Source organism: Heliangelus exortis, chromosome 16 (assembly GCF_036169615.1).
Source record: "Heliangelus exortis chromosome 16, bHelExo1.hap1, whole genome shotgun sequence".
NCBI lineage: Eukaryota > Metazoa > Chordata > Aves > Apodiformes > Trochilidae > Heliangelus > Heliangelus exortis.
The window spans coordinates 12,118,741-12,135,997 of NC_092437.1; the positions used below are offsets into that span (position 1 = coordinate 12,118,741).

The 17,257-nt window shown below is 40.8% G+C and overlaps 1 protein-coding gene across 5 annotated transcripts in view; it reads right to left on the bottom strand.

Moving 5' to 3' along the window:
* The window catches only part of STK4 (serine/threonine kinase 4), a 47,899-nt gene that overhangs the window by 15,387 nt on the left and 15,255 nt on the right, over positions 1-17,257 (bottom strand). For all 5 annotated transcript variants that reach the window (XM_071759454.1, XM_071759453.1, XM_071759450.1 and 2 more), the window contains one exon: positions 6,626-6,783. In XM_071759454.1, the coding sequence (XP_071615555.1) occupies positions 6,626-6,783 (158 nt within the window). The remainder of the gene's footprint in view (positions 1-6,625; positions 6,784-17,257) is intronic.

Below are 17,257 nucleotides of genomic sequence, written 5' to 3' on the forward strand. Positions count from 1 at the left end.
TACCAGAATAATGTGAGTACTTTTCTTCTAGCAACTGCCTTATCCATGTATCCTCAATATCCTTGCTACAGCTAGAAAATACTCAAAAAACAGTTCCAACAAAATGAGAGACAATTATTTAGTCTGCTATTATTTTCAATGCCTGCAACTGTACAGAAAATACTCCCAACTTTTCAACCAATTGAACTTTTAGAAGGACAAAAGGAGGCAAAGCTATAAACCATCAATATTAGATTGCTAATAAATGCTATCCAAATGAATGTTCAAGAGAAACCAAAGACATTGAATGTTCCAGGTACCAGTAGACAACAAGCTGTTCACAAGACAAATGACACCTTCAGAGACAGAATACAATAAACTAGAGACTCTGGTCATTGTAAAGCAGAATGTGTTTACTGTTATTGATAAGCAATAAATCACCCGCCCTCTAACAGTTCCTCCTTATAAATCACTTCCAATGAAGGAAACAGATGATTCCAGTATGCAGCCATTCTTCACCACAGTCCTGAGCTGGCAGAAGAAATACACTGAAACTGAGGGAGATCCATTTTTAACTGTAGTTGTTCTATAGTGGCAGAAGGAAAGCAGCAGGGCAAGGCACTGTGCAGCCCAAGAGAGCAGCTGCAGCTTTTGCAAATTCATGCCTGAGCTGAGCAGCACACAGAGCTGCAGCCTCTGCAAACATCACTCTCTGCACCCCCCTGGTTTGGATTCCAGCCTGCAGGAATCCATCCTGTTGCCACCCTTACTGCCTGGACCACACCTGACCTGCAGAAGCAGCCTCTGATCTGCAGGCACTGTCAGGCTGGTGCCTACAACCAGATTCAAAAATACAAGATGATCCTAATGCAATCTGACTTGATTTGAAAGAATTAAGCTTTCTATAAACTTTTCAGTAAGAACTTCAAACTCCTGCTGTCACATCAATACCTCATTTGTCCATCTAGAAGGAAAAGGATTCACATTCATGATTTCCCTGCAAACCAAGACATTTGTCTGACTGAACAAGCTGCAGACATCATTATATTAAAACACTTTTCTCCTCTGCTGGTAAGGATACCAGAAGTGGTATTTCTTGTTTTTTTGTTTCAAAATCTTTGTTTCCCATGTAATGTTTCAAACTACTAAGTAAAAACATAGAAAGGAGGGTGTTAATAAAACCCAGTGTATCCTAGATAAGAGCAGCATAATGAAACTGTCACAGTAAATGGAAAAATTAGATTTCTCTTTACTACTTCAAGAAAAAAAATTATACCTCCACTCAGGTAAGTGGAAGGCTGACTTTCATCTACATCATACTTGTAAAAAGAAAGATCTAAGCAGTAGCTATTAAAAGTTCTGATAGAAGCTGCTAAGGCAGACAGACACAAAAAATATCATGGTTTCCTATCAAGTAAGTATAATCAGACATACAGTTACTCAAAATTATTTCAAGGTGGCTGCAGCTGTGACACCAACTCTTGCCATGCAGATAATTCAAGAACTCCACAACACCCAAGTATGTTTTTAGAAACTGGATTTTATTAAAGTGTGTTTTCTTGGTGTTTTGCTTTAACAGTTTGCCAGACTATTGCTCTGTCTCTTATCCAAACAAACTGCAATCCCAAGTGTGAAGTGTTGCTCACTCCTCTGTCCCACTGGCTTGGGGACCCATCCAGCTCCTACCCCAGAAAGGCCCTGGCAGGGCTCAGCTTCTAAATAAAACCAAAGACCACAGTAAGTTGTCTACAGACACTTTGAAGCAAAGATGCTTCATTTCAAAATCAGTGAGTGATAAGGAACAACCCACGGAGAGGTCAGATAATGACAGCAAGCTGGGGCCCAAGCACTTTGGAAGCAAGGGGGTAGCCTGGAAATGCAGGTTACTGGGAAGTGATCTGCAGGGTCAAACCCAGCCCTTTTTCCAGTTATTGTTACTCAAAGTCCTTTCCCTGCCCAACTCTGCCTAGCAGATGGCAGGGTGAAGACAGAACTGCTGCTTGTACAGAAGGGCTCTAACTGTGCAGCCCTGACCAAAGTGGCAGCTGATGAGCACCTGCTTTCTTCCCCTCAATTAGAGGCAATTAACACCTTCTGCTCATCCTTCCTTCCTTCTCTCCTGAAAAGAATTTCAGAAGCAACAGTCCTGACTGCAGGACAATTTTGCCCCAGCAGTAGAAAGAGATGACACTGTGCACTGAGAAATGATACAGGTTGTTTTGGGACTGGGGGAAATCACACCAACCTTTCCTGTCCGAAGAAATTCTCATCAAGAGACAGTGAGACAATTCTCAAAGGCAACTAAATAGATGAGCTGGTGCAGAGAACAGCACTCACAGCATGGGAACACAAAACCTGAAGGACAGGTTCACTCCCAGCACAACCAAGTCTGGTGAACCTGCAAACAAAGGCCATGACAAGAGCCATCATCCAGTCCTGCAACAGAATGCTGAGGGATTTGCCATGTCTGTTTTTTCTGCTTCTGCAAACTGTGACACTCTCAAGGACATACATTCATTTTATTTTCGTAAGGAAAAAAAGTTTTACTCCCAAGTTTTTTGGCTTCAATGAGAAAGCCTGTAAAGGCAGCACCTCCTCATTAAACCAAAGAGAAAGAAGAAAAGACCCAAGCTACTGGCTGTTGGTCACCGTAGGAAAAGGAAAGGTCTGATCACCAAGATTTAGCAGCTGCAAGCAAATCACAGTCTTCCCAAAGGAAGCAGACACTTAGGAGAGAGACATAAGCCTTGGTTTTGAGTGTCAGTTCCCTTCCCAGAGCTGTGGCAGCAGGATGGAGGCTGCCAGTGTGGAAAGGACTCCTGATGGCTGCAGCTCTCCACTGAGGTCCTGCAGGTCCTGCTTGCCTTCACCACCTCAGCTGTCACCTGGGCTTCTTCAAGGGAAACACAGATAGCAGGAGCTTCTAAAGACAATGTCAAAGTGTCTGTACTAATTCAGCTCTTGACAGGCTGCCTTAGAGGCCAGGATGAGTTGTCAGATGTACTGGTGCTGGAATGAAAAAAGCCTTGGAGCAAACAGCTACAACTCCTTGTGTAAAGCCCACAGAGAAACGTGGTGTCTTGTAGTGCTCCTGCTCTACTGGCTGTTAAAAGATGAGGTCCTACTTAACTCCACATCTAAAACAAGCCCCTAGGATACTTCAGCAGCATAGACTCACTGATACATGAAAACCTGTGAATTAGAACCTAAGTTCAACACTCCAGGTGTTAAAAAAAAAGCCAGCAGTTAAATCATGATGCTAATATGCAAGATTGAAAGGGGCTTTACTGCTTTTACCACTCAAACCACACTCATGAAATAAAACTGAAAAGCTCTCAGTACTGTTGTAGCTGCATTAGGACAGGAATGGCTGCAACCTGCTAATTTGCTAACAAACTAGACTTTCAATAATGTGATTAGTGATCTAATAAACAACATTCATAACAGGATGATCCATAAGGACCTGATACAACAGCTTTGGCAAGACTCAAGGCCTTTTGAGCAAGGCCAGAATAAAAAAAATAAGTGATCCCACTTCAGCCACCAGTGATATTAGAATACTGCCCTGCTCAGAGAAGTTAAAAGGCTTTTAAAATAGAAATAAGCAAAGTGGTTTTTGTGTCTAAGGGCAGGAAATACTGCACAATTAATTTTGCTGTATGTTACAGTCCTACTGAAAGATTAAAGTGAAATATGTATGCTATTATCTAAACAAATCTTCAAGCATTAAATCTGTGCAACAGTATGTGACTAATGTTCACTGGCAAAGTTAAATACAACTACAAAAATGTTGAGATCTGATTATGGCAATTAGAAATTCTACATACAATGCAGCCTGCCCATTAACATCCTACTCTTGCAGCATTTTCATATTAGAGTTAGCTGTATTCATCCTAATAGCAAGCATTTTGGCCCATAATTAGTGTTTTCTTCCCCCCACATGTTAAATCAATCATTATGTTCCTGAAAACATTTTTTGCAATCGAGCAGAGCTTAAATCTTTAGAGCCCTTGTTCAAACATGAGTGGGAATAAACAACATGATTGGGCATTGACTAATCAGTTAATAATAAATTCTAACTCAGAAGTCCAAGGAGGAAATACACTGCTGGAAATACACAGGGGTTTTGCCACCTCAGACCCCAGCCAGAGCACCATGTTTGGAGGCAATGGAGTTCATCACCTCTTGGAACAGGAACTCTGAATTTTCAGCTCTGCAGTGGATGGGGCTGACTCCATCTAACCCTTATCTAACATGACATTGCCAGTGTGATATAAATAGTGTCTTATTTGCCTGCTTCAGAGGAACAATGTTAGTCAAGAAAAGGTCAAATGGTTTTGCTACAGGGAAAAGAGCAAAAATCTTTTGTAATTTAATATTGCCTTTTTTTTTTTTTGAGGAAGACAGGAGACTCCAGGTGCTAGTCACATAGGAGGGAGAGAAATACAGAGGAGATAAGGTCTATTTATCCAGTCTGTAGTAGCACAAAGCAATTATATCTCAATCATTTCCTATGGCCTAGCAGGAACTAGTAGTCACCCCACACCCCACTGATCTTATTTTCACTTGGAATCCTGCAGACTTTATAGACAAACTCTGCTCCAACCTGCCAACTTTGACCATACAGAAATCAGCTGTTGCTGCAGGCAAATCTAGGACAGATGTACTTGAGACACCAGCTAGTGTATGTTATCTTATTTCACAATACTTAATGCATTGATGCTTTCAATTATTAAAGCATTACTAGACACAAACTTTACCCAGAAGTAGCCAAATCGATCTAGTTTTACCCAAACAGGAAAAATACCCAATTACACAATCTGAGGTTACTGCTACTAACCCTCAGAGATAAGCATTGTACTAATACCCATATGGATTTATTTAAGTTACTTTCAAGGAGTCTTTTTACCCTACAGAAAAGAAAGTAGCTGTGTAACAAAATCTGCATGCAAGACAGGCTGGCACATTCATACACAGCTGAACCAGAGAAATACACACAGCTGGGAAGAAAAAGTACTACATGAAGGTGACCCGAAGCCCAATTTATTGTTAGGTTTTATTGCTTGCTTTTATTGCTTCCAGCACACTGGTAATCTATGCACATGGCAATACTTCAGTACTAATGGAAATCAGTAAACAAGGTCACACGTGTGTCAAGCAGTTGCTTTGCACATTCTAAAAATACTTGTAGGTCCTGTTTGCTAGAATGACACTGACCTTTCCTTGTGCCATCTGCTCTGCCTGTGCTGCTTGCTGGGTGCACCCAGGGCACATGATAGGCAGGGTGGAATACATCCTCCTCAGTGGGAATAAGAGTAATTGCTAAACTTGTTATTAACCAAATTAGAAAGTAAAATAATGGCACCAAACAACCCCCCTGGGCCATCTTGTGCAGACTACAAAAAGACTTCCAAGAGGCTCCAAACCAGCCCATCTTTCCTGAAAAATACCACACATTGAAAAATAATCGTTTGTCATTAAATCAAGTTACAGCACATAAAATGAATGAGATAAATGGAGTCTGACTCAGCTGGAAATGTGTGTTTGGGCCAGACTCTGTGGACACACAGGGTGACAAGGAAGTTTGCAGATTACTTTTGCAAAACATGTTTATGCAATGGCTTTAAGCCCTCATGTTAACCACAACATAGTAAAAAGGATTATGAGAAAGAGTGGAGCTGGTCCCTCAGCTGGCCAACCTTGTCAGTCTAAATAGGGAAATCTGAGATGAGGCAGCAAAGACAACAAAATATAGGAAACAGCAGTAGTCTCTACAATCTATACAAACAGAATAGGCTCCAGCTATTGTTCCAGGCTTAAAAGTAAAGCATCTTTTTGAGTTTTGACTATGAGAGGGATTTCACCTTCTATACTGCTTTGTGAAGATGGAGTGGATCTCACAGCATGAAAACACAGACCATGGGCAACACAGACAGACAGGGTTAAGGGCACACAATGCACTTAAAGGAAAAATTGCTTGCACAGGAGTATAATGGAAAGAAAAAGCAGTGGAGGGAAGTATTCAGCACAGCATGCATCTTCTGGCATTCTGAACTCAAATCAGAAATCTTCAATCCTCACAAAAAGATTTATATAAAAAATTTATGAATAATAGAACATCATCTGGACTTCTGAAAAGTTCCTCAAAATTCCAAGCATATGGATCTTAGGAGGACTGAAATTCAGGACTCCAAAGAGAGATAAAGACAAGCTAAACACTTATACAATAAACCAAAACCCATTGCCAAAGCTTGAGAAAAACAAGGAATTCAAAGATTTTAACACCATTTTTTCTCCAAACACTGTACATTGAGGATTTGCATTTTCCAACCACTATCTGGAATTCTGTTGTATTATTTTAAATCCAAAATGGGGAAGTACAGCACCATAGCTTGTACCTTCATGTCCTCAGGCATTTTTTTCACTTGTGCTTAAACAAGGAAAGTATACAAAGAATGACTGCTTATGATTATCCAGAAATACCTAAGGAAAATGAGTTTTTCAAAATGGCCCATCCAAATGCATTAGCAATTAGAATCTCCTCAAGTTTCCATTAGTCTGTCAAAAAAAGAAATAATCTTACAGAAGCTCTGACTAAAACACTTAAAGATTTTCATGTTGATTGAATTTTAAAGTATAGACTTACAAATTCGTAGTCTCCGTCCTGTGGTACTTTCCAATCAGATGAATTTTTTGTCTGACCAGACACATTCTTCCCAAAGCTATTGATTTGATTCTCTTTCTCCTTCTGTTCAAAATATTCAAGGAATGATGGTTTGGCTGGCTGCATCGTTTCATCCCTCCCTGGAAAGATGAAAAATTGAAAAAAAAAAAACCCAAACAAACCACAGTTATTTTGAAAAATATAGTTTTGGTTGTAATGCCTTACATCATGCCCAAAAGTGATTTTATTTTTTTAGCATACACTGAATCACCCAGTATTGTTAAAGGACTATTTTTTCCAGCAGCTTTTCAAATACAAAATTGACTGTACAGTGAGAAAACTGAGGAAGGGAAGCTTAAAGTCCACCACAAAAGTCATGACAATGCTGGAGGCCTTGGCCTCTAGCACTGCAATCTCTCCATCAAAGCATGGCAGCAGGTAGCTGAGCCTCACACACTGACTGCTAGAATTAAACTGCTACCTACTGAAGTGGCTGGGTTTTTTGTCATCCCAGTCAGGCTGCATGCACTGCAAAATAAGTGAAGTTGTAAAACTAAACAGCACTGGTTTTAGAAGCAGAAACTCATTTTTATAGTTATAAATGGATTAGCACAACAGGCAGAGTTTGAAAGACAATATCTACCATACAAGTATCACATAAATTGCCTTGGGTAGAAGTAGTCAAGTTCTGTCTCTTGGGTAGAAAGGATTATGTAGCTTACAAAGCTTCCTTTTTTCCTCTTTATAAACAGTTAGTTAGTAAATACTCAAGTTTATTGCCTGGTTCTCTCTTTGTAAGATAAGTCCTCTGAACACACTTGCTTAGTGGATTACTCAAATAAACCACATATATAGATTAACCATTCAGTCCTAGACTGCATTTAAGAAATTTGTGGTAAAAAAACGGGCAGGGGTAAAAAAAGAGAGAGGAATCAAAATAACCCCCTAAATATGAATACTTTGATTTTTAAGAGCTTTTAAAAGCTTCCCAAGCACCATTCTCATTATGGAAGAGTTCACCCATACTGATGGGAAAAGAGTCAGTAGCACAACACTTTAGCATAACTGGATTTACATTATTCTCATTTGTCTAAATTATTCTGTCTGACAAAAGGAAAGAATGTTGCTGATCCAGTAAGAGAAACAAGCTAATAAAACTACATTGTCAGAGGGAGCCCAGGTATGCTGGGGTAGTTGGTGGGATTATGGAGCAGTAACATATCCCTTCTTCCTTCAGCCATCCCAGTCCCTTCTCATTACATACAAATAAATCCAGCAACCTATTCTGCAAACAGGTTTCTATCACTGAAGGAAGAAACACAGGGTTACAAGTTCTCAGATCAAGGCAAAAAAGAGGAGGTGGGTTCCAGAGGCAGCTTCAGCTACAGGGTTCATGACAGTGCAATAGGGAGGGAAGTGATGAAAACTGAGAGGACACTGATTCCTAGCAGAGACCACAGGAAAACCAATACAGGAAGAAAACACAAAATTTAACTTCACAACAAGTCAGGACTGAAAGACCTTCACTGTCTCCAAAGAAAGATCATCACCAGTGCAACTGGTACAGCATCAGGTGCTGCCCAGACCACTGACAACTGGCCTGGCCTCTGAGTTCCAATGCAGTTGGTGCCTTGTAAGGATTTAATCTAAGCCAGTCTTGCACAGAAAACAGGTTTTAAAGGGGCTGCACCACAACATCAGGACAGCTGCACACAGCTGAAGAGTACTCACAGCTCAGTGCCCTTGTGCTGCTCTTCACAAAACTCTGTGAGCATAATGGAAGTACAATACATATTATGTGTTTGTTCTGCTAAAATATGGTTCTTTAGACACTAGAGTAGGTTAATCATACTTGGAACACATTTTAGGCAATGTAGAAACTATCATCATTTTCAGAAAGCGGGATTGGGGCTGGAGTTAACAGAAAAGGGCATCAGAATAGCTTATTTCTGGACTGTGGAATGCCATACATTTGAAATAAATACAACCTGGCAGGCAGACGATCAACCAAAAGCTGAGAGCTTCACACAAGCACAGAGAGGACGGAGCCGTGTTCTGAGGGGCTGCAGGGTCTCTGCAAGCCACAGACTCTCTTACAGGAGTCCATGCATTAGACAGGCTATCACACAACAGTGCTCACTGAGGACATTCAGCAGTGCTTTTCCTCTTGAAAAAATATTAGCTACTCTGGAAACCCATTAAGATTTAATCACCAAATATTAATCTTGCACATAAAATTGCCATGTAGTGTTCCAGAACTTCCCTGGGCAGACTCTGTCTGATCCTCAGAGAAGTGTATGAATTCCTTGGTCAGCTATGAGATACTTTAGGAAGTTATTTGTCTACAGAACAAATTCCTGCAAAATCTGAGAATTCTTGGCAGGATTTTTGTGTTGTGATACTGAGAAGTGTGGTTCTACACAGCCTGAAATATTATGTTGCATTTTAAAAAGCTTAGCATCCTGCTGCCTCTCTAGGGTCAGCTAAAAACTCAAGCATGAACTGAAGTGCTTACACTTTTGCACTATGACAACTGGAGCAAAGACAAATTATTCTACCCCTGGAAGTAGTTCCCCCTTTTTTAAAAAAACAAAACCAAAACAAAACAAAACATAAAAAGAAACAAAAAACAAACAACAAAACCAACCCCCCATCCCACAGGATTAGATCAAGAAAGTCACCTTCAGACAGGCTGCATGAAGGTCAATCAGGAAACAAATCTGCAAAGTGGAGAACAGATTTGCTGTTGGGAATAATTAGTGAAATACAATAGCAATCCAATTACTGCTAAGTGATAAAACATTTATTTAGAATGAAGTAAATGCATCCCTTGTATTCTGCTGCAGTCCAGACTGTCTGAAGCAGGAGGTCTGAAGCACTATGGCCAGCCATGGCAATGTTTAATAATAATAAATTTTGTAGAAAGAGGGGAATCTGTAACTATCCTGGCTAATTTTTACATAGCCCACTGACAGCCAGCCTAGGTCTCAGTAATTCAGGCTTTCTAGGCAAAAAAAAAAACAAAACCCAAAAGCAAAATCTAAATCAACCTTGTAGTGTATGTTTTCAATACATCTGCAGCACAGGAGAGTTTGAAAGCAAGTGTTTCACTCTAGTGACATTGGCTTATTTGGCTTGTTGTTGGTTGGGTTTTCTGTTTTGTTTTGGTTTTAAAAAAAGCCTGCTCACACCTGAGCTAAATTCAGTGTCCATTAAAGAAGTCATGCTCATTTCCCCACATCTTGTAATTTACCAAGAACTGCAGTATTTGTAAGTAACTTGGTCCATCTACTGATGAACAACTCACTGCAGCACGCATGAATGACCAAAAGGCATATCCAACCCCAAGCTTTATTAAAGAAAAAAAATCCATTTTCATACAGACATAACACAAAGAAGGAAGTACACAGTGGCAGTAGTAATTTATAATTCTGAAGACACAACTGGATTTTCAGGACCACCAGTACAAGTGACTGAAAAGCTGGGGGCTGCAGAAGGCTGCTGAGATACCAAAGGGGTCCCTGCCACCTCCAAGGTAGGAGGTGGAGGAAAGGGGGCAGAGGGGTAGTGGGGGTGTTCAGCCTGGAGAGGGTATAGGGCCTCCAGCTGCCATCTCCCACCAAAACAGATCACCAGAGCCCCACTATCCCCAGAAAAAAAGATGAGAGGAACAGTCTGAACTGTTGCAAGGGCAGCTTGGCTGAACACAAAAACATTTTCACAACAAGGATGGTTGTGCAACGAAGCATGGCTGGAGCAACTGTGCAAGGCCCTGAGCAACCAGATCTAACATTGCATTGGTCCCAGCCATGACAGGGGGAACCAGGCTGATGATCTCCAGAGGTGCTGGACAAGCCCAGCTCTTCTGCCACTCACACCTCACACCCCCTGTCAGACACCTCGAGAACCTTGCAGTCACCTTAGGCCTTCCAAGTGCATGCCCCATTTAGTCACCAATTTGAATATTTAGTCACCAATTTAGTCACATTCCCACACATCAACATGTAACGTTGTCTCTGTTTAGTGTTTTTTGTTGTTGTTTAAACTGATTAAAACAGAGATTGCCAACCGACAAAAAGAATGGGAAAAATCTGGTATAGATCAAAGTTGTCTGAAATTTTAGTTGCTGCCATGATCTCAGTAGAGAGACAGAAGGACATTACACCAAATCAATTATCATCCCAGAACCACTGGGCCTCTTTTCGTTCATCTTGGCACTTGACAGCAGTGTCATCTTTCCAACGAAGATCTGCTATTAATTCAACACAAGAATCACACCGTTATACCTTTAAGATTTTTATAAGAGGCAGCTGAAGACAGAAATCGATCACTGCTATTTGCAGAAGCAGAGGCTGCTGAAAGATGACACTGAACAAAATGTGTCTGTGCCAAAAAGCATTTCACATCCCAGTTATAGGGTTAGACTAAAATATGAACATTTGACAGACAGTGAGATCACAAGTATGGCAGAGAAGAGCCTTTTATTAGAAGGTCACCCTGCAGTGACAAAAGAGACTTCATGCATTTATTTTGGAACCTAAAGAGTTGCTTCTGAAGGTGAGCAGCGAGAGCTCCCTGGAGCCATTAACATCTATCATTTAGATACTCAGTCATCTTTTTAGGATCTGTATTAATTACACAAATGGAACACCACAGCTCTGCTGGAGCCAGTCCAGCTGACTGCAGACTTGCAGGTTTGGGTTAGCTGTACGGAGCCACTGGTGCTGGGAAGACTGCTCCATCCAGCCTGGCCTTGCAGGGAAGGGCAGAAGCCCCCAGAGAAAAACTCACAAGCACTGCTTGGTATGTAGTCACACTTAGAAAAGTCTAAGAACATCAGTATTGTGTGTGAGAGAAGAATAAAATGTGAAACTGGTGGGTCCAAAGGTGGAAAATACCTTAAATGGTGAACAACAAATATCCTCTAAGATTTTGATTTTTTTAGGGAGTTTAGTACCTCAGTAATAGTGTTACATCTTTCACCACTGGAAAGCAAAAGTCCAACTGTATGTGGGGCCATGCACAGTGTAAGCTGTGACAGCCCTTACCCAAGGCACAAACAGCCTAGACAAGCCAAAAGATGACTGCCAGATACAGGCTGGGCATTGCCAGAAGCCAACAAGGCAACACAAGGAAAAGCCAGGGGCTTCAGCACACTGGATCCTCTCCTCAGGCTACAGCAAGAGCAAGCTTTATGGAAAGACCAACAGTGTGCTGCCTCCCAAAACATATCACCTGTCTGGGAATTCTTGAGGGCTTGGAAGGGGTTGGTCTTTGTGGGTGACTGAAGCACAGAGACTTTCATACACCAAGCAAGAGATGACAAAGAAGGTGCTTCGAGACATTTCTATTTCCATATGATGCTGCAGAATAAGTAGAATAATGATAAAGAAGCAGCAGCACACTCAATTAAACCAGCAAGATATTTGCTTTTTTTCCAGCAGTAAAGAACATCCATGGAACCAGATCATTCAGTATCCTCTAATCCCAGAAATCAAAGCACTCGTTTTCTTAATTTTGTCAAATTAGTTCTCTCAGCTGAAAATTTTCAGAAGCTCATGGGCTTCAAGGGATGCTTTCAGAAGGAAGTGGGATTTATGAAGTCCTTCAGTCTATTTTAACAAGCTTGCTGAGTAATGAAACTTGGAATTTCTGCTTTTCTCTAAAATTACTCCTTTCTACTCATATCTGACAGAAGAAGAACCCTTGGTTTTTTATTCTTTCCACTTAAGGGAGATTGCTATTAACCACCTGGGGTAAATAGTCTGGAGACACAAAGCCTGTCATAAGAGAGTGTCCTGGTTTGGGCCAGGATAAAGGTGATTTTCTGTCTTGTACTTTTGCTTTTAGCTAAGTCTCTTGTAAGTAGTTGCACTTGCTGAAATTCACAGCAAGTTTCTCAGACAGTGTGTGTTTCTAGGACTGATAACACTTGATGTTTAGAGTTACTGCTAGAGACTGGTGTGCAGAGCCAAGGACACTGCTCAGCTCTGAAGAAAACATAAAGAGGTCCCACCTGCAGCCTCCTTTGGGGAGGAAGGGACAAGATAGATGCCAGAATTGACCAAACAGAGTATTCCATCCCATACACCTCATCCTCAGGATAAATTTGAGGGATCACGAGGGCCAAGCCATCGATTTCCTGCCTCCAGCTTCCGGCTGCCTGCCCTTCCTGCCTTTCCTGCTTCCCTTTCTTCACCCCGGCATCCTGGAAGGATCCCATCCATTCCTCTGCCTGTGCTCCTGATCCATCCCAGCCCATATCTGTGTGTTCCTGCCTCCAGCTCCCAACTGCTGCCGACTCCAGGAGTCCAGCCTGGACTTTCCCAGAGCTGCCCTGCAGCCTCGGTGGTGACGTGAGAGCTACTGGGGGAAAGGGGGGAGGAATGTGGTACCCATTTTCCTGTATATTTGTATATATTTAGTAATTTTTTCCTATTTATCATTACTGTTTCATTAAAGTTGTGTAGTTTAGTTTCCAACCCATCAGTCTCTCTCCCTTATTCTCTCTCCTTTCTTATCAGGGAGGAGAGAGAGATTAATAGAGAGCGTCTGGTACTCGGTTTAATTGCCGGGCCAGTGTTAAACCCTGACAGAGAGTAAGATAACCTCAGGAACACACTTTGTGTGCTCTTCACTCAAGCCAATTAACACCGTTAATATTTAAAATATCTGTTCTTTAAACAATAATGATATATTTCCTCCCTTATATTGCAGAAATTAGCACCAGAGTTGCTGCTGGGAACAGTCAGGAGATATGCTACAAATTAATCAACAAAGAAGGTGTAAAGTAAATAATAATTAAGTGATCAGTTACCACATCAGCAATATCAAACTAAAACGTGGCATTTGGTGCTCATATACATATTTGTCAAGATTTCAGGAGGCTGCAATCTTTACAAAGACATCTGGCCGTGGCCCTGGAGAATACTGTGTTTATGAGAAAAAGGTGGCAGCATGAACATGACTAAAAATTTTTAGGTTGAGTTGTTCTAGGGAAGTATCAAGAATGCCCTGCACAGAGTTCAGGAAAATGCAACCCAGTGAGCAAGAGCTTCAAACTGCTCTGCAGGGATGCAGTGGAGAGCCCTCTTTAACTTTAAAGAAAGTAGAGCTATCACTGCCTTTTGTCAGACATAAGCCAGAAAGGATCCCCTGGGACAAGCAGCACAGTCTTCTGCTATCATATACAAGATTATACAGCTCCTTGCACAGAGGGATCAAGATCTACTGTAAAGCAATTGGCTTGCTTTGTCCTTGCTGTTGACAGGCTTGCTGTTCTCTTGGAGTTATGAACTGCTTCATTTCCAGTCTTAAACTTATGGGTAGCCCCATGTACACTTTGTTCTTAAGCAAACCTCAGCAATTAGGCACTCAAACCACTGTTCTCTAGAGTGTTGACCTTCCCTCCCTTCACTGCCTTTTTTTTTTTTTTTTTTTTAAAGACTGCAAATATCCAATGTAATCTTTCATTTCATGGTCTAAATAAGCATAGGTCTTTCTCTGACTTCCCTTGTAACAGGCTTAGTCCCCAGTAGTCTTTGTGAGCTTTTCTGTCTGCTTTAGATTGAGTTATGTAACTTTAAGGCTTTAAACGAACGTGGATTTAGGGTGCACAAAGCCCCTTATGATTCTGTGCAAGCAACACTTCATTAATATTAAAATTCAAATTGAATTGCAGTTTTATTTGCTTCAGGCTATTTTTAGAGATCACAGATGAACTTTAGCAGCCAGACAGCAGAATTTGTAAAGCATGAACAGCACTGATTCATTTTATGTAGCAGAGCAGAGAGATGCCAATTTATTCAACTAGAGCAAAAAGTACTCCCCTCATGAATGAATTCACCCCATGGCAACACATGCTGATACTTCCTCACATTAAAAGCAGACCACACAACACTTCAAAACTATTGAAGATTATTAGGACAAGTCTTCCCATAGTTATGGCCTATCTTAAACTAAATCAAAGCAGAACATACCTGACAGGTCCAGCTATTAAGAAGGACCTGCTAAATGACCATAAAAATCAATGCCAGGTGTCCTAACTCATCTCTTTTAATGATTATAAGACAGTCATGTAAGGAGAAGAATACCAACACTCATCCAAAGCTGTGGTGCATCTAACTGAGGACTCTTTCTGAAAGAGAAAGAAATCCTCACAGTAATAAAAGCTGTTTAAGACCAGGTTACTTCCTTTAGGATCTCTTTTACATAAAAAAACTCAGAAAAGGTTATAAAGATATAGAAGCTCTCTTCCTCCATCAAAACTTAGCAGTGGACAGTTGTGTCTCTCACCTCATTAGCCTCAATTACTGGTTCAGTCCAGCAGCTACAGGACATGACACAGACAGGGAGATGTAAAGGTGCATCAGGAAAAAAGTGAAGGTTTCACAGACTGCAATATCAATTATGGCTCAGGTTCTGATGGATCTTAACAAGAAGCAACCTCAGCAATAGGGCTGCAGTCCTTGGGCCCAGCATGCTGTGGACAAAACTCCCATCTCTCTGAATGGGATATAACTAAGCCAGCATTTGCTAACACCCTTGCTCTTCATAACCTGGAAACATATTTGCTTATCTAGAGAGAACAGAAAACAACATGGAAATGAGTATTTTTTCCCTGAAGCTTAAAAATCTTCTGATACAAGAAAATTCCATTTTAAATTTCTGTAGTTGATGCATATGAGAGTTTATAGAATTTTCTCCCCACTCAGGAGAAAGATCTTTCTCCTGGGTTTATTTTGATTCAGTAGCAAATGAGTTCATTCTTAGAAGAGACATGTAGGTTAAAAAAAATATATATATTCCTTTACTTTCTACCCCTCACCATCACAAATGCAGGGGTGCTTAATAATAAAGAATATATTTTTAAAAGCTGAGTTAAACATATACATCTCTTTCTGAAATTTCAGTGTCTCTGAAAATGTAAATAGTAGCAGATGGTTAACTTTAGCCTAAAAGCTTTTTTAAATATTCAGGACAAGCAAAGTTGAACAACCATCCAACTTAGCTCCCAGATTTAAGTTTTCTTCATGCTTCAGGCTGCACAGAACCACTGCTTCAATTGCTAACACTGTACAGGGGTCCATCAGCCAACCACTGTGCAAGCTGAAAAAACAAAACCCACATCAAAAACCCCACAACAAAATGACAGCAAATACAACTGCTCCCATTGCTCAAGAACACTGTCTGCATAGCTAGATATTCTTGCCAGCAAGGCAGTTATTAGGATAAAAGTCAGAAAATAGCACAGATGAAAGACTTACCTTATATTCCCTGCACCCCAAGAGTGGCAATGTAATGATTATCACAGTTCAAGAAGAATTTAATCAATGTAGGCATTTCTACAAGCAGTGTGTGTTACTTAAATGCATAACATTATGAGTGCTTTACGTTCCAATTTTGCCTAAATGGACCAATTTATTAAACACAGAAATGTACCACTGGACATTAATAACACTAAGTAGTGGGAAGTTGCTACAAAAAGGTATCTGCCTATGCACAGAGGCAAAACAGTCAATATCTTTGACATACATATGATGTAAATGCTGAGAAAATTTGGAGCTATTCTTGACAGTACCTGCATCACCTATTTGAATAACCTGCATCTACACATTTTTTGAAAATTACTGCTATTACACCACTTATATCTACCTCAACTACATACCACTAATACTTTCTTCAATTATAATATTAATGCAATCACACCAACCTTCTGACATCCATATTCTTTCTGCTCTTCACATTACAACTTTTGCAGTCATTGCTTTTTATGAAAAATTAATGGTTAATTAGTGGAGACAGAAAGTTTCCCAACTCTTGGCAGCAACACTTCTGTGGTTGAGGCTTAAGTATCACCCACTGGAAGTCTCACAAAGCTACCAACACTAACAAGCTTACTCCAAGTAATTTGTTTAATAAGTAATTGCCAAGTTTGCATCTCAGCTTGTTTAACTTGATAGTGAAACCCAATCTCACCTCCGAAGTGGAAGCCTGTTTTTTAAAGGACACAACCATCCTTAGCAGCATGGGGATGGTAAAAGCATAACAAACCCCACCCCCCTAGGTGTATTGTAATTAGCCTGAGAATTTATTTAAACATTCATGAACTATTAAGAATTTTTTCCTGCACATAACATTATCAAGGCAGAGGCAACTGGAATATCAGAGCTTCTGGTTTGCCTCTGAGAGGCTCTACTGAATGTGCCCCCCATTAACAAAAACCCTGTATCCACAGTTCTTCCCCCCTCTCCAAATGCCTTATTCATCTCAACCCAAAAACCAGACAGCCCAGCACACTCCACTCTTAGCAGTTCTACATTCTCCAGTACCATTTTATTCTGTGCTTAAACAAGCAAGAGGCACTCCAACAGAAAAACAGGACAGACCCTGACAGGCCTGAGAAGTGACTCATGCAAACTGCATGAAGTTCAACAAGGCCAAGTGCAAGGTTCTGCACCTGGGTCAAGGCAATCCCATGAATGAACACAGGCTGGGAGAGGAGAAAGGACTGCAGACAGCCCTAAAGGGAAGGACTTGGGGGTGATGGGCTCAACATGAGCCATCAGTGTGTGCTTGAAGCACAGAAATCCAACAAGGTCCTGGGCTGCATCA